Source organism: Schistocerca gregaria, chromosome 3 (assembly GCF_023897955.1).
Source record: "Schistocerca gregaria isolate iqSchGreg1 chromosome 3, iqSchGreg1.2, whole genome shotgun sequence".
Classification (NCBI taxonomy): domain Eukaryota; kingdom Metazoa; phylum Arthropoda; class Insecta; order Orthoptera; family Acrididae; genus Schistocerca; species Schistocerca gregaria.
This window is the reverse complement of record NC_064922.1, coordinates 369930727-369951127: the sequence shown is the minus strand read 5'-3', so window position 1 is coordinate 369951127 and position 20401 is coordinate 369930727. Positions and strand designations below refer to the sequence as shown.

General features: G+C 40.6%; 1 protein-coding gene across 2 annotated transcripts in view; it reads right to left on the bottom strand.

The window, feature by feature from the left end:
* LOC126355260 (uncharacterized) overlaps positions 1 to 20401 on the bottom strand; it is a 378424-nt gene that overhangs the window by 170763 nt on the left and 187260 nt on the right. Inside the window, exon 6 of one of the 2 annotated variants that reach the window (XM_050005548.1) lies at positions 3943 to 4215. The exons of the other annotated variant lie outside the window; for it this stretch is intronic. Within the exon in view, the coding sequence (XP_049861505.1) occupies positions 3943 to 4215 (273 nt within the window). The remainder of the gene's footprint in view (positions 1 to 3942; positions 4216 to 20401) is intronic. 2 annotated transcript variants of the gene reach the window in all.

Here is a 20401-nt window from a genome sequence, read left to right as displayed (position 1 = left end):
TGATGGAGGAAAGGAAATTGAGAGGGAGGCCTACACGCTTCCCGAGTTAATTGTTATCTTACTTAAATGACTCAATATTCACCAACAACTGTACTCTTTATTTAAAATATCCACGATTGCTATTTCGACCTTAGGTCATTTTCAAGTGATTGAAGATGCTGAAAATACAGCAGTGTTCAACATAAAGAGAACAAGAATGGTGTGGTCTTTATTGTTCATCTCGCCCATTGTCACATCGAGACACACGTAATTTTTATTCTGTTTATTAATGTTGACTACAGCTGTTTTCAGCACTTGTAACGACTTCAAAATGACCTTCCCTTGAAACTGCGAGAGAATCTTGTAAATAAATAGTACAGTCGATGGCGAATAAGTAGTTATTTAAAAATTCTACGAGACTGCGTCCCAAAACAAATCAAATTGTTGATTGATGCTGTTTAGTGTGTAGGCTACTTTCATTGTTATGCCGACAGTGACGGTTAACTGTCCCCCCCCCCCCCCACCGAAGCCCCCCCCCCCTCCCACTCTTCCCCGTACCAAATCCCGAGAACATACGCCAGGAACGTTGAGGATGATAAATATATAAATATTTTAATATAATAATAAATTAATAATGTGCTTATATCAGAGCTTAGTACATTACTACAGCATAACTGCAAAGAACTTGCAGTTTAGAAAATTTGGCAAATGTGCATGTCATGCAACTGATTTAAGAGCTAAAACTTTCATATTGCTTACGTACTACACGAATATGTAATAAAAAATGGGTGTTCCTATTTTTAAAAAAACGCAGTTGATTTCCGTTTGACCTATGGCAGCACCATCTAGCGGGCCAACCATAGCGCCATCTGGTTTCCCCCTTCAAGCTAGACAAGTTTCATTCTTTGTAGTCTTTTCGTTTGATGCTTATTTCGTGAGATATTTGGCCTGGTCACTATCAATGGACCACCCTGTAGACGCTGCAAAAATGTGATATAATGACAGAAGTATATATTGCATATGAGCTACTTAAGCTGTAAGATTCTAAGTAAGAGCTCCTGTACGAAGTAAAAGGAGAGACCTCAAAAATTTTTTTCGGTTTATTTTCAAATTCAGCTTTACTGTGTAATAGAGTTTCAAGTAATTAGGTAAGTAAACAAAGATCTTAGACCAAATATTATTCATCAATGTCTGCGTTTAAGTTGGTTTTATAATTATGTAATTTTGGGCATCATTTTTCATTCTGGGATGCAATAGATTACATATAACAAATTTTACAAGTAAAATTTGTTTCGGTTGCAATAGGTTGACAGTCATGTCACATTTTCTGAATGGTTACACTCTGATATTTCGGTGTGCGCTGGGTGAATTAAAATGTCAATTTATTTTGCATTCACCGGTATTGCTCAGTTTCGGTTATGCAGCATAAACCATCACATTAACAGAACAGGGTTATAGTTGAAGCGTTCTTCAAGTCACTCACTGGTGAAAAAAAGCGTAGCGGGTTGGCCTAAATTTACAATGAAAGACATGACACGAAGTGTCTCGTAAACAGATGAGACCTTGGTAGCATGTAAGAGTGTCCTTAACTGTGTACAGCGACACATATGGTCAGCTGAATAGTCACGTGCTTGGAGGACGCTTCACCTGACGGGTCGTCCTACTGGATCACTTGAAAATGGCTACAAAGTCGAATCTGCACAGTACTAGTGGGTGCAAAATAAAGGGATATTTTAATCCAACCAGTTACAGCCAATGCGGAATATTGTTCTCACTCAGAAAAAGCACGAGATTATGTAGTTAGCTTACTTCGCACCTAGTTGTTTACAAACGGAAAGTGAGTACATACTATGTTTTATTCTTGCTATATCAATTAATGCAACGGATAGATTCTTTCTTATCTCTGAGACATCAAAAAATATTTTACAGGCTATTTAGTGAAAATAAACTGTGATAATTTACGGTTTCATTTCCACCCTAAATTTGAAATGTCACGACATGTGCAAAACAGTGAAGATGGCAAGTGGACAGCTAATGTCTTCATCGTAAGACTTGCTAATACATGTGGAAAACAGCCTACAGTCAGTGAAGATAAAGAGCATGCTAATACACAACTCTAATTAGTAACACGACAGTTTTACGTACACTGATTTATGCACGAAAAAGGAAGCTTCACGAAAAGCGATGGGATAAACTACTAGTAGGAAATTACAATTAAACTTGCAGAACGAAAATAGTGTGCCCAGTGCATCTGCATGAAGATAGAGGTGCAGAGCTCTGCGCTTAGGATACAGTGTAGACAACATGATCGTCACTCGCATTAGACACAGAGATACGTAATCATTGAGTAGCATGCAAACAGTGTCACAATAATAAAATTATGTTAGAATCTAAGGAATAAGAGTGGTACGTAAAGGTTAGGATGTCAACAACGCGATGTATGATTGGAACAGCGCAGCGACTCACTACGTATGTTGCTACTGTAGGAGGTGAGCGTATCTTTGCCATGCTTCCGCCTAACTGATGTACCCACCCGTTATAATGGGAAATTAAACTTTGACATGGGCTCCAAAACACGGTACTATTTGACTCAGAAAGCGCAGTGGTTACACAAAGAGCGCGCGTTTGTGAGGAAAGTGATTCAAATCTGCATCTTACCATCCAGATGTAGGTTTCCTGATGTTTCCCTAAATAAATTAGCTGACATGCCGGGATGGTTCCTTTGAAATGGACGTTCCGGTCTTCCACATTTAACGACACAGAAGAACGAACACTGTGGAAGAATATTTGGCCAAAGGGCCAATATTATAGTCTAAGGACTGTTTCAGAGGCATTCTCTAGGACCAGTAATCATCGTGAAAGATTTTATGGATCAATCTGGTTGTGAACATGTCCCCAGATTTTTTTATGTTGGCCAGTATCTGGAGAATATTGTCGGTTACGAAGATGGAAGCTCTCATAAAACCAGCCTGAATCATCACACAGATAGAAATGTTCACTGTTGGATGACAGTTGTAATCATCTTCTCCTCACAAGAGTGTTTGTTTTCCTTTTTATTTGTTGAGCATATATTATTTATTTAGAATTTGCAGAAGTTTTATTATAGAGCTGGTACGTGCGCTAAATAGCATCGTCAAGTTGGAAGAGTGGGTCAGATACCTGCGATACCGAAAACAGCACTTCGAAACAGCAGCATTTGCTTTTGTTTAGTGCAGCAGAAGATGCCTTACTTCTGTTCCCACTAGCCCACCTTGTATGCTCGAATGTTAAAACCCATAAAGATAATACAATCTGACCTGATATCAGGTCTGACTCACTAGGCCCCAATCTCATGCTGTGTTACCGACTTAAGTAATCGGGCTCCCGGTATGGGTAGTTTAAATCATTAACAATATACTGTGATTATTAACCTCGAATTAGTGCTTAGTCATTTAAAGAAAACTGTTTACTTCGAAGATTTGTTAGCTTTTTAAAATAAGAGAAAAAATATAACGTAGTACATGGACAGGGAAACATAAATGCAGGCGTTTGCAGGAGTATTTGAAAAAGGAACATCAATACTTTAATGTACTTCTCTAGTTCCCAAGTAACGCAATAACCAATGTGAAGAGATCTCTAACGACCGCGATCATACTTCTCAACAGCTGTGAAGCACTGCAACCAAAGTTGTTCGACATAACCTGTGGAGACGCAGGAGGACTTGATAGAGCGGATTGCATCTCTGCTATTTCTACCGTTTAATATGTCTACTGGTTACAGGAATTCGTTGCGCATACTAGCAAATGCTCATGACAGTATAATTACACACCGAATTTATTAGATAGGTAGGTAGGCACTTGAACAAGTAACTTCGCCTCAGATTGTCAAAGAGCAGACAAATAAAATAAGATAAATATCTCCACGTGAATGAGTAGAAAGAGCTAAACCTTTTCGGTTGCAGAGACAGGCGCTGCTCGCACATACCCAGACGTCGGCCTGTCCCTGCTGCACGTCATGGCCCGCCCCCTCTCCGGTGACCACACCCTCGGCCACGGGCTGTTCTTCGCCCACGCCGTTCTCGTGGTCGCCGTTGGACTCGGGCTCATCACCTGTTTCGCCGGCCTCTTCACCGCCCTCTTCACCACCTTTTTTCTCATCTTCTTCGCCACCTTCTAAGCCGCCGTCTTCGCCACCTTCTTCACCGCCGACTTCATCGCCCAGCTGTTCTTTGGTTTCTGCCAGGTCTTCATTGCTCACCTGCACACAAAGTGGCCAGATGCTGCGGTGCGCTGTAGCACAAGCAGAAAACAGTTAATAAACCCTCTCTGGTCGTTTCACATTATCCAACCTACGATTTGGAACTTGAGTTCCTCCCAACGTATAAAAAGTTGAAATAACTTACGAGAAGGCAACTCTATGCCGTCTTTGACAACCGCCAATATTTTGACAGGTGTATGCCTTTGATTTTGAAGTCACAAATGCAACGTGACAGTGCTGCGGAAGGAAATTTGAAACCTTGGTATGCAGAGCATATGCAGAAAGTTAACACATACACATACACGCGCGCGCGCGCAGACTTACACACTTTAAACATTAACACCATCACACAACCAAATGTGACCAACATCAGAAGTTATCGATAGGGGATATTAATAAACAACAGGCGAAGTAGTATACGTCTGTTCCTCTGTTATTTGACCTGGAAGAGAGCATGGATTCCACTTAGAATTTAAGCAACCACCTTTATCTCTTTTTATGTCAGTAATTAAATCTCAAGCGATCGGTGCCAAGACAATGTTTTGCAACAGCAGATTTGCTCAGCTGTTGTAAATGTGCATGACGTTTATACTGAATACGCCGATGGAGGACCGCTGAGAACTTACGTACTGAGCATAAGCGTCTCACACGTTAGAGACAGCCGAGAAAATCTGCTATTGCAGAATACACTGAGGTGACAAATGTCATGGAATAGCTCCGAATACCGTGTCTGGCTCTCTTTTGCCCGGCGTAGTGCAGTAACTCGATGTGGCACGGACTCAACAAGTCATTGGAAGTCCCCTGCAGAAATACTGAGCTATGCTGCCTCTACGGTCTGCCATAATTGCGGATGTGTTGCCGGTGCAGGATTTTCTGCACCAATTAACCTCTCTATTATGTACCACCTGTGGCCAAATCATTTGCTCGAATTGTCCAGAATGTTCTCCAAATCAGTTGCGAACGACTGTGGCCTTGTGACATGGAGCACTGTCATCCATAAAAATTCTATCGCTTTTGAGAACATGAAGTCAATGAATGCAAATGGTCTCCAGGTAGCCGAATATCACCATTTCCAGTCAGTGATAGGTTGAGCTGGACAAGAGGACTCAGTCCATTCCATGTAAACACAGCTCACACCAATACGAAACCATCATCGACTTGCACAGTGTCTTGTTGACAACTTGGTTTCATGGCTTCGTGGGGTCTGCGCCACACTTGAACCCTACCATCAGCTCTTACCAACTGAAATCGCGACTCATCTGACCAAGCTACCGAGCGAGGTGCCGCAGTGGTTAGCACACTGGGGTTGCATTCGGGAGGACAACGGTTCAGTCCCGGGTCCGGCCATCCTGATTTAGGTTTTCCGTGATTTCCCTAAATCGCTCCAGGCAAAAGCCTGGATGGTTCCTTTGAAAGGGAATGGCCTACTTCCTCCCCCGTCCTTCCCTAATCCGACGAGACCGATGACCTCGCTGTCTGGTCTCCTCCACCTAACAACCCAACCCCAACCAAGCCTCTGTTTTCCAGCCGTCTAGGATCCAAACGATATGGTCCCGAGCCCATGAAAGGCGCTGCAGGCGATGTTGTGCTGTAACAAAAGACACTCGTGTCGGCCGTTTGCTTCCATAGCGTATTAACACCAGATTTCGCCTCACTGTCATAACGCTTGGCGTAGGTTCCAAACTTGTTTCTGCGGTTATTTCACGTAATGCTGCTTGTCTGTTAACACTATCAACTGTACGCAAACGCCGCTGCTCTCGGTCGTTAAATGAAGGTTGTCGGCCACTGCTTTGCCCGTACTGGGGGGTAATACCTAAAATTTGATATTCTCGACACACTCTTGACACTGTGGATCTCGAAATATTGAATTCCCTAACAATCTCCGAAATGGAATGTCCCATGCGACTAACTCTAACTACAATTCCGCATTCAACGTCTGTTAATTACCGTCGTGCGACCATAATCACTTCGGAAACCTTCTCACATGAATCACCTGAGTAAAAAAAGACAGCTGCACAAATTCACTGCCCTTGTATACCTTGCGAACTTGGTACTATCGCCTTTTTTATATGTACATACTGCTATTCCATGACTCTTTCACACCTCAGTGTATTGCCTTCTCATTGGTCAGCCTGTGGAATAATGCCAACATGACGAATCTGGCACTCACTTCCTGTCAAATGGCTCTGAGCACTATGGGACTTAACATCTGTGGTCATCAGTCATCTAGAACTTAGAACTACGTAAACCTAACTAACCTAAGGACATCACACACATCCATGCCCAAGACAGGGTTCGGACCTGCGACCGTAGCGGTCACGCGTTTCCAGACTGAAGCGCCTAGAGCCGCGAGACCACCGCGGCCGGCTCACTTCCTGTCATTGAGATAGTGTTATTAAGAAAGCAGTTGAGATCATATTAACACGTGACATTATAAATGGAGATGGTGGATTTTGTTGGAATTATACATGGAATACTGCTCTGATCAAACAAAAGAGGGACAGAGTTAATGGAACCTCTCCCGTTGGTTTTAATATTCACGATCGATAACGTCTAATGTTGGTCAACGTCGATTGCGTGGTGGTGCTAGTGTTTACAGTTTGTGTGTGTGTGTGTGTGTGTGTGTGTGTGTGTGTGTGTGTGTGTGTGTGCGTGTTGTCTTTCCGGATTTCCACTGCAAACCGAGGTTTTAAATTCCCTTGCACAGTGCTCACTTTCTTCAGTTTTGCCTTGAAAATGACAGGGTGTGCACCTGTCTAAATATCGGCGGTTGTCGATGACGTCACCCAGCTACATTCCCGCAAGTTATTTAAACGCTCCACGGTTGTTGTTACTTTTCTGTTCTGTTCTGGGTAAACATGAGACACCTTTGAAAACTACTGAAGAACGATGTATGCACTGGAAGAAGAGCAGTCATACCGTTTTAATCATCACTTCGAAATACTAAATTATGCAATTAACTTTTTTTGCTTGTTTCTAGGTACAGTATGCAGAGAAATCCCAGTCACGGTTCCGTAGCGCGCCACATGAGAGAAAAAGCAATATTGCGCAGCCCATTGACAATAAACTGGAGTCTGACTGCGCCATTACCTTCTTTTACCTCTAGAATTGTGGCGCTTCCGTGTGGAGCTGGTATTTCAGTGTGTACCAGAGCTGTATACATGTACGTCCAAACAAGCAAAAAATTAAATATGTCGGAATTAAAAAAAAAAAAACAGTACAATACAAGATGAATGGATAGCGTTTAGAGATGAAGTAGGGAAGCCGGTATAATACCAAGCAGGTAAAAAGACAAGGCCTAGCAGAAATCCGTGGATAACTCAGGAGGTACTGCATTTATCTGAAGAAAGGAGGAAATACGAAAATGCAGCAAATGAAGCATGCGAAAGAGATTGGAGACCTACAAAATGAGATTGAGCGAAAGTGCAAAATGGCTAAGCAGAAATGGCTACAGGAGAAATGCAAGGCTGTAGAAGCAAACAAAACCATGGAGAAAACAGATGCTCCCTATAGGAATATTAAAGAGGCCTTTGCAGTAAAGAGTAGTAACTGTATGAGCATTAAGACTCCAGATGGCAAACCAGTACTAAGTAAAGAAAAGGAAGCTGAAAGGTGGAAAGGATATTTAGAAGGGCCATATAAAAGAAATAAATTTGAGGACAATATAATACAAAGAGAAGAGGAAGCGGGTGAAGATGAGATGAGTGATATGATACCGCAAGGAGAGTTTGGCAGAGCATGTGGAAACAAGACCCCTCGAGTAGACAACATTCCCTTAGAACTATCTAAATCCTTGAGAGAGCGAGAGGTGACAAAATTATACATAGTGGTGTGCCAGGATATTTGAGGCAGGAGAAATCTCATCAGAGCTCAGGAAGACTGTAATAATTCTAACTTGAAAAAAAAAGCAGGTGCAGTATTAACGAACCATCACTTTCGTATGTCACTGTTGCAAAATAACGACACGAATTATTTGCGGAAGAATGGAAAACTGGAGGAAGTCGACTTGTTCCGAAGAAATGTAGGAACACACGAGGCGGTAATGGCTCTACGACGTATCTTAAAAGATATGTTGTGGAAGTGGGAAACTAAATTTGTAACGTCTGCAGATTTAAAGGAAGCTTTCGACAATGCGGACTGTATTTTACTCTAAAATTCTGAAGATAGCAGGGATAAAATAGAGAGAATGAAATGTTGTTTACAACTTGCACAAGAACCAGACGAGAGTTACAAGAGTGGAAGGACACGTAAGGTAAGCCATAGTTGAGAAGGTATGAGACAGGGTTGTTGCCTATCCCCAATGTTATTAAGTATGTACATTGAGTAAGCTATGAAGAAAACGAAGGGCCAGTTTGGATACGGAATTAAAGTTCAAAAATGTTCAAATGTGTGTGAAATCTTATGGGACTTAACTGCTAAGGTCATCAGTCCCTAAGCTTACACACTACTTAGCCTAAATTATCCTAATGACAAACACACATACCCTAAGGACCGATGACCTCAGCAGTTTGGTCCCATAGGATCTTACCACAAATTTCGATGGAAGGGTTTGGGTTTCACGAATACCTGGAGAGTGTGACCTGCCACACAGTTTAGTGTCAACAGAGAAGTATGGAGGAAGTGATGTTATGGTATGTGGATGTTTTCCTGTTTAGTGTCCTCGTTGGTTGGTTGTTTACTTTGGGGGGAGGTGACCAAACAGCGAGGTCATCGGCTCCATCGAATTAGGGAAGGATGGAGAAGGAGCTCGGCAGTGCAATTTCAAAGGAATCATCCTGGCATTCGGCCTGAAGCGATTTAGAAAAATCGCGGAATACCTAAATCAGGATGGCCGGACGCGGGTTGAACCGTCAACCCTCCAGAATGCGAGTCCAATGTGCTAAGCACTGGCCTTGAAACGGACTGGCCTTCGCTGAGTCCCTACCTGAACCAAATGGAATACTTTCGCGTCCAACACCATTAACTTATCTAGTTTTGGCTCTTGAGGAAGAATGGGTTGCCATTCCTCCACAGACATTCAGGCACGTCACTGAAAGTATCTCCAGGAGAGTTCAAGCCATCACAGAAGCGAAGGGTGCACAAACCCCAAACTGAAGTCCATTAATAGGAGTCTGTATACTTTTGATCAGAGAGTCTATGTCTTCGTTAAATGAGGCCACGACGCCAGCAAACTTTATCACTGATATCTGCTCCCCTTCCACTTTTCATCCTCTTCCGAAATTTTCCTTCACTTCCTTTATTACTATGACGTAGTATAATTTGACAAACACTGCTAATCTGCAATTTTGTGTTACACCCTTCTTAACACGAACTTGCCTTTTATGGTCTTCCATCTTTATTACTCCTATTTGGGTTTTGTCGATGTCATACATTAGTCATCTGTCCTTGTACTTTAGACCTAGACTTCCAAGAATTATTAGCATCTTATTCCACTTTATATTGTTTAAGGATTTCTCTAAATCAATTATTAAAGCGTAAGTCCAACGTTGATTCTGTCTTTACGTTTCCCCTTCCTGACACTAAACTGGTCGTCGTGCAGTTGTTATTTTTTCTTTTTGTGGAGGCAACAATAACATGTTTTCATGGAACTGGATACATCTCCAAGTTAAATTCATTTAAATACCGTCTCAAACCGGATGTTGTCTTTCTGAGTGCAGCTAATTTATCAAATAAACAGATTTATCGCAGTTTCATTCAAAAAAATGGTTCAAATGGCTCTGAGCACTAACCCACCTAAGGACATCACACACATCTATGGCCAAGGCAGGATTCGAACCTGCGAACGTAGCGGTCACGTGGTTCCATACTGAAGCGCCTACTAGAACCGCACGGCCACACCGGCCAGCGCAGTTTCTTTAAGAGGTACTTTAAGGTAATGAAGAGGAAAATATTTATTGGTTAATTATTCGATCACACGTACTGTGTTAACAATACACAAGTATCTTATTACAATCTGGATGATTCTTTGTATCTGTTGAAGGGGAAAGGGCGGGGAGGTGGACAATAGCGGTAAAGTGAATGAGTAATGAAAACTTAAGACTTTTCGAGCGCAAGACAACCACGTGGATAAGTGCCAGATCTCACTAAAGACTGACTTCAGTTCTTCACAAATGGCATATGATACAATGGTCTCTTCCTTCCATATTTCAGAGACAGTCCAATTCTATTAAACAAGATTTCAAAGAGTTACTGAATGTAAGAGTTTAAAATAGGGATCAATGTAGACTGTGACTCTTACCTTCAGCAGTAACAGAATAAGGGTACACCTAATGCCCCAAAGGTGAAAAATATAATGAAATAAAACTTAAAGATAATAATATAAAATTTATCAAGGTATGAGAAGAGTTGGGAAAAACTGAAAGAGGGTTTAACTAGTGCTGGCATTCGACCCCAGTGAAAAAGTTTGAAAACACTAATGGTGGAGAATGGGGTGCAACAGAAAAGTAGACGAATGATTAAATGTTTAAAAAACTGGTCCAGTTACAAAAACAAGACAAAATACTGCTAAGAAGAATATGAGTTAGCAGTTGTAAAAATATTATGAGGGAAAGTACGAAAAATAGCTTTTAGATCTGACAGAGCGCAATGTCAAGGAACATAATATAAGAAATTTTTTCAAATTATTTAAAAATAAATTAAGGAAATTTCAGACAAGATCTGTGTTTTAGTAGAGAATAAAGCAACTTTTGTAAGGAAAAAAGTAATAAGTTAAGCCAAATTCTTCGATAAATACTAAATAGAAGGGAGACAAAAGGAACATTAACATTTAGTATGCCTATAGTCACTCAGTATCCAATCCATCCACCAAATGAAGAAGACGTAGGAACAACTGTGGATTCTGTGAAGAATGTATATCATTAGTTAGTTAGTTAATTTAATGTTCCGTGGATCAATTTGCGTGATAAACCGTCTTGATGTGGGACGACTCATTATGAGAGAACTACGTAACGGTAGGACAAAATACAGTGTAAGAGGAACACACGTGGCACTAGTTAAACTTATGCAAAAGACCTGAGGAGTAGGAATGTTACCAAATGGCTGGAAAATAGCACTATTCCTTTCTCCATGTAGCACGATTTGTTTTCTGCAGCATTTCTCATAATATTTCTAATTGACTGGTTACAGAAGGAGCAGAACATCAGGAAGGGTTCAAGAGAGAATAAGTCAGTAATTGTAAGAAATAACTAAAAAGGGCAAGAATACTAATAATGCTTGATTGGCATTGTTAGCCAGACGGAGAGCAAGACCGTGTTTTTGATACTCCACGATTTTCGCTATTTTGAGTGCGATAAACCGACGCTGCGGTGTTCATCTTTGACACAATTTTATTCTCACAAATTCAGCTTAATAAAACGCTCGTGAGTTTCGCACGTTTATTTACATATACGAATACAATCTGACTTGCGGATTCGCCTTTGTGTGAGGCCAGATATTTTCGAACCAAAATACTAGGTTCTAATATTTTACTGTTTATGTCGTTTTCGCATAATAGTTTATAAATTGTGTCATTGCTAGTGTGTATCGTGATGTATTGTATATTTTCGAACATTTGCGAATGCTACGCAAAATTCATGCCATATCGTGAATCGTAAATTTCATTTGTGCTTTTTGCAAGCTTATGGCAACAGTTTCCCCGCCCAAAGGAAATCGCTCCCCGATTTATTTGTGTATTTACGCAATAAAGGTATGTTTTAGAGAATTTTCCGATGTTTACTAGTATTTTATAGCAAATTGGGAACTACAGTTTCGTATTCTGTAAACTTTGACAGAAATATCTCCTCATAAAATGGTTAGCCCTTCAATGCAGCGTAGGACTTACACGATTAGGGCAATAATTCCACTTCTTCTGCTCACTGCTCTATTTCTAAGAGCCAGTGTTTTTGAAATTTTACAATGGCGACCTAATATTTTCACTCACAAATTCAACCACTGTGTTGCACCACTGTTTCGCGCAAATTATACCAGTCATATAGTGCTCTGCTTAGTTTCCTACTTCAACAATAGTTAATATTATCAGCGTAAGATATAACTTAACACTATTTTCGACATTGTTATATGAGTTCGTTAGTGAGTATCACTTTGACAAAAGTTCGAGTAATATAGTTACGTCAGAGAAATTAATAGATTTAATGCTAGGTGTTCCTCTCGTAATTGACACAAACACTTTCTTGTGAGTTTTAGCTTCGCATCTTAAAACTTGCAATTCCTACAGTGTAACAAATCCAGACATTAATACAATTCCAGGGAGGTTAATTTCAAGTTATTATTTAGTGTTCAGATGAACATGGCATCAGTTAAAATGCAGCCCCATTGCGAAAGCGTTTCTCGAGCACGGGATATGTTAATTGCTATTTGTAAGCATATGGAAATCGCTCTGCTGTCAGCGACGGAAAGTGACATCGTATCGGTGCCTTGGGCGAAATGCAAAGAACCGTGTGCCAGATATATCAGAGATAACTCAAGTATTGTCCTCTCCAACTGATACTGACGCTTGAGCAAGAAGTACAGGGTCTATAATTATTCAGCCATTTAGCCGCAGTGGGTGTCATGTCAGTGGTACGTTTCTAAATGGGAGCAGAGATCAAGGAGAACATCCCCTTTACCTTCAAGCAAAAATACTGCACCATCAAAAATAAGCGCAATATGTGGAAGTATCAGAATAGCAGACAAATGTGAATGTGTAAGAGAAATCATCCAGCCCAATGAATGGCAAAAAGATATCAGAGCAAAACTACGAAAGATGAACTTAGCATTCCATACAACAAAAGAAATTTAAAGTAAAATCTCACTTTCTAACATATACGGTTTATCACTATGAAACAGTAATTCGACCAGAATTGTATCAATAACACCAACATTAGTATGGATAAAAGGATAGTAAGACTTCATAAAAAGAAAAAAATTAAGAAACGGGAGAACATAGCAACGTTTGAATTAAGAAATCACAAAGCTATTTACAAACATGCAGAGAAGCTTAGATATGAAATTAGAAAAGAGAAGAATAATGTAATATGGTCACACTCAAAGAACAAGTCCTAGCACATGACAAGGAAATCTGTACATTTTGAAAACTCAATGCAAATAGCTAAGGAAAAACGCATGGAGATCTAGAAAAAATCTATAAATAACCAAGGAATTCAAGCTAGGACAAAGTACAGAAAGAAAAATATAAAGTGGAAAGTTCTCCAAGAGAAAGCAATTCCAATAAGTCAAGAAAGAAAAATGTCAATAAGCGAAAGGTATTTGTGGAAGCTTAAACGCAACTTATTGACTTAAACCTGGTCATTAGTTGACGGAAGATAAAGAAATGAAATACTATCTAAAGTTAAAAGTTAGAATTTTCAACTAAGCGCATAGTAATTTGGTAAATGAAGTTCGTGTTATTTATCGAATATTGTAAGAAAACAAAAAAAGGATATTTTAAGGCTTCCATTTCGACATTGTTATGAGTTTGTTAGTGAGTATCACTTTGAAAAAAGTTCGCGTAAAATAATTACATTAGAGAAATCTATAGATTTAATCCTAGGTCTTCCACTCGTAATTTACACAAACCACTTTCTTGTGTGTTGTAGCTTCACATCTTAAATGAAAATTGCACTACTTATAGCGTAACAAATCCTGACATTAAAACAATAACAGGGAAGAAGTCATACAACACACATCAAAAAACGTTTTGCATCACCTCGGTTCCGAGAGTTCAGGAATGATGTACAGAAAATTGGAATAGAGATCAACATAAACAAAAAAAAAAGGGTCAAATGGCTCTGAGCACTATAGGACTTAACTTCTGTGGTCATCACTCCCCTAGAACTTAGAACTACTTAAACCTAACAAACCTAAGGACATCACACACATCCATGCCCGAGGCAGGGTTCGAACCTGCGACCGTAGCGGTCACGCGGTTCCAGACTGAAACGCCTTTAAACGCACAGCCACACCGGCCGGCTCATAAACATTATTTCCGACATTTATATTGCTCGTGAAAACCACACATAGCATGTTGTACCACCATACAGCGAGACCTTCAGAGGTGGTGGTCCATATTTCTGTACTCACCGATACATCTAATACCCAGTAGCACGTCCTCTTGCATTGCTACATGCCTGTATTCGTTGTGACATGCTGTCCACAAGTTCATCAAGGCACTGTTAGTCCAGATTGTCCCACTCCTAAACGAAGATTCGGCGTAGATCCATGAGAGTGGTTGGCAGGTCACGTCGTCCATAAACAGCCCTTTTGAATCCCTCCCAAGTATGTTCGATAGAGTTCATGTCTGAAGAACATGCTGGCCACTCTAGTCGAGCGATGTCCTTATCCTGAAGATCATTCACAAGATGTGCACGATGCGGGCTCGGAACTGACGTCCATGAAGACGAATGCCTCGCCAGTATGGTGCTGATATGGTTGCACTATCGGTCGGAGGATGGCATACACATATCGTACAGCCGTTACGCCACCTTCCATGACGACCAGCGGCGTACGTCGGCTGCTCATAATGCCAGCCCAAAACTTTAGGGAACCTCCACCTTGCTGCACTCGCTGGACGGTGTCTAAGGCGTTCAGCCTGACCGGGTTGCCTCCAAACACGTTGAAGGCATATGCGACACTCATCGATGAAGAGAACGTGATGCCAGCGCTGAGTGGTTCACTCGGCATGTTGTTGGGCCCATCTGTACCGCGCTGCATGATGTCGTCGTTGAAGATGGACCTCGTCATGGAATTCGGGAGTGAAGCTGCGCATCATGTAGCCTATTGCACACAGTTTGAGGCGTAACACGACGTCCTGTGGCTGCACGAAAAGCATTATTCAACATGGTGGCGTTGCTGTCAGGGTTCCTCCGAGCCATAATCCGTAATTATCGGTCATCCACTGCAGTAGCAGCCCTTGGGTGGCCTGAGCGATGCATGTCACCAACAGTTCCTGTCTCTCTGTATCTCCTCCACGTCCGAACAACATAGTTTTGAGAATGAAATTTTCACTCTACAGCGGAGTATGCGCTGATATGAAACTTCCTGGCAGATTAAAACTGTATGCTGGACCGAGACTCGAGCTCGGGACCTTTGCCTTTCGCGGGCAAGTGCTCTACCGACTGAGCTACCCAAGCACGACTCACGCCCCGTCCTCACAGCTTTAATTCCGCCAGTACCTCGTCTCCTACCTTCCAAACTTTACAGAAGCTCTCCTGCTAAACATAGTTTTGGTTCACTCCGAGACGCCTGGACATTTCCCTTGTTGAGAGCCCTTCCTGGCACAAAGTAACAATGCGAACGCTATCGAACCGCGGTATTGACCGTCGAGGCATGGTTGAACTACAGACAACACGAGCCGTGTACCTCCTTCCTGGTGGAGTGACTATAACTAATCGGCTGTCGGACCCCCTTCGTCTAATAGGCGCTGCTCATGTATGGTTGTTTACATCTTGGGGCGGGTTCAGTGACGTCTGAGTAGTCTAAGGGACTGTGTCTGTGATACAATATTCACAGTCAACATCTATCTTCAGGAGTTCTGGGAACTGGGGTGATGCAAAACTTTTTTTGATGTGTGTATTTACTCTAAGAATGTCATTATATCTGCTCATTATCACGAGCTGTGTGTCTTCCCATGTGCTTCCTAGCGGCATTTCAGTGCATTATGAACTTCGACGCTCGGTAACACGCAACTACGTTGCCCTGCGTATTTTATAGTATAATTTACACATAATTAATTACAGAGTCGTTCGCTTTCTTCTTACAACTTGAAATCCCGGAAAGAACTTCCTTGTCCCATTTACTATACGTTTGGTGTGCGTGTCTCCGTATCACTTTAATTACAGCTGGTCGGTGACTTTCGTGTTTGTCACACCACAAATCCGAAGGTCATAAGTTTAATCTCCTATCGGTCATGCGATTTTTCCCTGTTTCTTACCATTTCTTTCATTTCTGGCGATGATTCCGTAAAAAAAAAAAAGGGACGTTGTACCACGGTTGGGAGCCATTGTTTACCTGCAAGTCCTCCAACAACTGGTTGGGGAAGTCAGCTCCAACGGAGGAGGACAGAAGGAGAACAGTACAACACCTCCAATAGGACTACACGTAGTGAGGTACTGCGATTTGCACGCAGTTTTAAATAAGTATGTCTTCAACGACAGCCTGCTACCAGATTTGTTTCTTTGTTTTATTGACTCGTCTAGTAATCCTCAACATCCATCTCAGCAATGGTAACTGAGAAACAATTTTTAAATGGTTTGCGCACAGAAAGTCCATATCTCACGTCCCTAAGCTGAAGCTAGTGATACATACTGTATGTGAACATCACTTTTCAGGCTCATCTGAATTTATTTTGAAAAATCAGCTTAGATCATAAAAGTCGCTGCAGGCCAATTATGCTATTCTCTTTGTTGCTGTTGCTGTCCAGCCAATGACTTTAACTGGCCGAAGTACAGTAATTCATCGTCTGGCTTTGTGACTTCATTGTTAATATCTAATATTTTCTTATTGATGAGTTCATTGTGCGTCATTTTAATTTTATTATAGCTGATTTTCATGAATATTATACAGATTTGCTCCGTTAAATACATTCATTTACATTTGTTATTGAAATCTACCTGCGCTAGAGATAAGCAGTGGAATATCATTAGCAATACTAAAGGAGGCCAGATACGTCCCATAAACTTGGATTACTTCTTGGATTTCCTAACTTAAGTCTTAAACTTCTTCTAGTAGTGCTGAGAATAGTTTTAGTTATATTAGAACTTCTTACCTTACTCCTCTTTCAGTTCTAAATTTTTCACTTTGACATCTTAGTGAAGTGAAAGCCGTGGCATCGACGTATATATTTTTCAGTGTACTAATAGGTCTTGCTTTCCAAGGGATTTTTTATAGATAAAGTAGAAACTGAGTAAGCAGTTTGCGAACATTTACGAATGTATCACAAATATTCATTTCTCGATCACTTCTTTATGTATCTGGATAAAGCACTAAACGTCTGGCACATTACGGAGACGTGTCTGACAGAGCTATGCGTTTTATATCTTGTCTGTCTCCTTCGTGATGAAGTATAATTTTTCCAGTATTGTCGTAGTTCAGTTGTATTTTGTTCCTCTATAGACAATCTGTAAACAATTTTGTATTGCTATTCACCATTTATAATGAAACACCATTATCTTTAGGCGACACTCCTTTCTTTATTCTTTGAATGGGTTTATGCAACTCATCGGGCACTATTTAAAGTCAATATTGTTATTAGCACCGACATGTATTACTAATCAGCATCCTGTTTTAATTACTGTGCCATGTACCATCTTATCTGGTGAATCTGATGTGTAGCCAATGTAAATTTTTGTTTGTTTTCTTCGTGCTCTAACTGTTTTCAATTGTTCCTGTCATCAAATATTCATTCTTTTCAGTTGTTTCTCTCCTCAAATATTCATTGTATCTTCTCATATCCTGTCGAAGAAATTTCAGTATACTTTTCGTTCAGTTCAGTATATTACATAACTTTCCTATTATTGTTTGCTTCAATTCCCGGCTCCTCCTTAATAACTGCTTTGTTCCATTTGAGATATTCTTTTTCGCTTTGCTGTGTACTTAAATTATTGTGTTACACCGCGCGTTCTAAGGCGCCTTGCTACGGTTCGCGTCGCTCCCCCTATCGGAGGTTCGAGTCTTCTCTCGGGCATGCATGTGTGTTTTGTCTGTAGCGCAAGTTAGTTTAAGTTAGATTAAGTAGTGTGTAAACCTAGAAACCGATGATCTCAGCAGTTTGGCCCCATAGGAACTTACCACAATTTTTTTAAAATAATTACTCCCTTTGCTTACGTATGTACAGTATTCATTCTGTTGGTTTCTGAATCTATGCCTTGTCAACTAATATTCTGTTAACTATGAACATTGCTAATTCGAATAGGAAAGGGACGTCATTTTCTTTTCAGTTTCACTATTGGTGAACTATATTCAGTTTCAGTTTTATTCACATTTATTCTTTATCATGAAATCCTACTAATGTATGACATGGGCTATTTATTGGTATCATATCCGAAGTTTCCCCTCTTCTAACTTCTTCTGTTATCGATCGACTGAAAGACTTCTGTTTCTACTTGCGATACTTCGTAGATTTATCTCCATATTATGCGAGTACGTAGATATGGTAGTCAGATGTAGGAAAGAAATAATTGTTCAAAGAAGAAGTTGGAGAAGTAGAAAAACGACATGCTACCTAATATTCACGAATTTCCATCTGTGTTTTACGCATGCGATAAAAGCACATTCCAAATAAGTTAAAATGCCCTACTGCCTTGTGAATTCAAAAACTAATAATAAAATTTAGAAGCACGCAAAACGTGCTAATTATATGTTAGGAGGTTTCCCTTGCGCTTTTTTGAAGTCTAGAGATTCTCAAAGCTAACAAAATTCGTATACCACAAGTGGAATAGTTCAAAACTTCGGTTTGTGAGGACGCAGAACGGAGGTACGAACGATACGCTGTAGAAATCGACAGAAGCTAGTCGCGGGAGTTTTCCAGGTGGGGAAAGGCCGACCGCCACCGACGAAGCAACAATATTGCAGCGCGGCGGCTCTCTTTGAAGTATGCTGGGAAGTTCATGAATTCTTGTAAAAAGCACATAATAACAGTTGGGACGATGTATTGACGATACAGTATAGTTCTTCTCATTTCTGTTCGTACCTTTCTACTGCCTTGTCCACGGTCGAAACTGTCCATTTTGCCATTAAATAAGAATTTGCAAAGAGCGTGTTTGATTGAGACGCGATAATCCTCACCCGATTTCGACTTCCAGCCAACACGAAGGTCCCAAAATCTAACGGGTAGCAAACCTCGTCTCCTTCTCCCAGGGCAGCCAACTGATAGCTTATCGCGGAAGTGATATTAAAGTTGATGGTGACTCGTGAACAGTGCGAATACAGCCACTTTACTCTTTTTTTGAATAATAATAATAAATACAATATCCACTACGCACCATACCAGACACCTGTCAACACTATTTTCACAATGTTTAATTTCTTGCTATGGTGCGAAATATTGTTATGAAGCTACGATGGCAACAAGCCTAGACATTCCGTAGCGGCCTCAACTCAGCCGAATATCGTCGATCAGAAAACAGTCACCTTAAAGTTTTTATCTACTATATACGAGGTGCGTGAAAAAAGTAATAAAACTGACAACACTGCGAGCGATACGGAAACGCTGTATGATGCTAACTGTGTAGACCGGTGTGTTCCTCCCTTCCATATGTTCCATCTGATTTTCAGTTCCGTACATCCATCATGTGATTTGTGGGAGTTCCGTCAATGAAATAATGTTTGGAAGACCGACGACATATTGACTGAAAAGGGCTCCAACGAGCAAATCAAAACTTTTTCTTTTCTTTTCTTTTCTTTTCTTTTCTTTTCTTTTCTTTTCTTTTCTTTTCTTTTTCCTTTTCTTTTGACAGTGAATCGATTGCGACTAGACATTGGAGACAAGTAGAAGGTGCTTCATGACAACGCCCCATATCACATGGTCACTTCGAGCACGGAATTTTTGACCTCAAAAGGCATTCCTTTTGTTCCACAGTCCCCCTATTCACCCAATCTGAGTCCTTGCGATTTTCTAATTTTCCTCCGAAATTGAAAAATGTCTTAAAAGAACGCCATTTTTGGACTCTGGAGAACATTCAAAAGAATTTGACTGACATATTAAATGCCACATCCGTTTCAGCCTTTCAGCGCTGCTGATGAGTGGTGACAACAACTCCGCCGGTTTATAGCTGCCTATGGGAACTACTGTGAAAGGGACAATATTCTTATTAGAAAAATAAAATAGATCCTTGGGTAGATAAAAAAGTGAGTCGCATTACTTTCCTGTAATACCTCGTGCACTTTGTGGGAGACGGAAAAATTCTCTAGAACCACATCGCAGGAAGTAACATCGTTCCTGAATAGACTCATTGTGCCAGAGACTCACAGGCACAGCCATTTAATTTCATATTCATTTTAATCAAAACAGAAAGAGAGAAATTTTCTTCAGGAAAGCGGAGTTAGTATAAGCGAAATAAACATGAAACTAATGATAACTGACTTAAAATTGAGAAGTCTGGTCCAGTTTTATGAAATAAAAAAGTAATTGCGTAGAGCAGATAACTTTTCTTCGAGTAGGGGTTTGTATGATGTAAGTAGAATTGCTTTGAGGCGAGCGATGTAAAAGGAAATT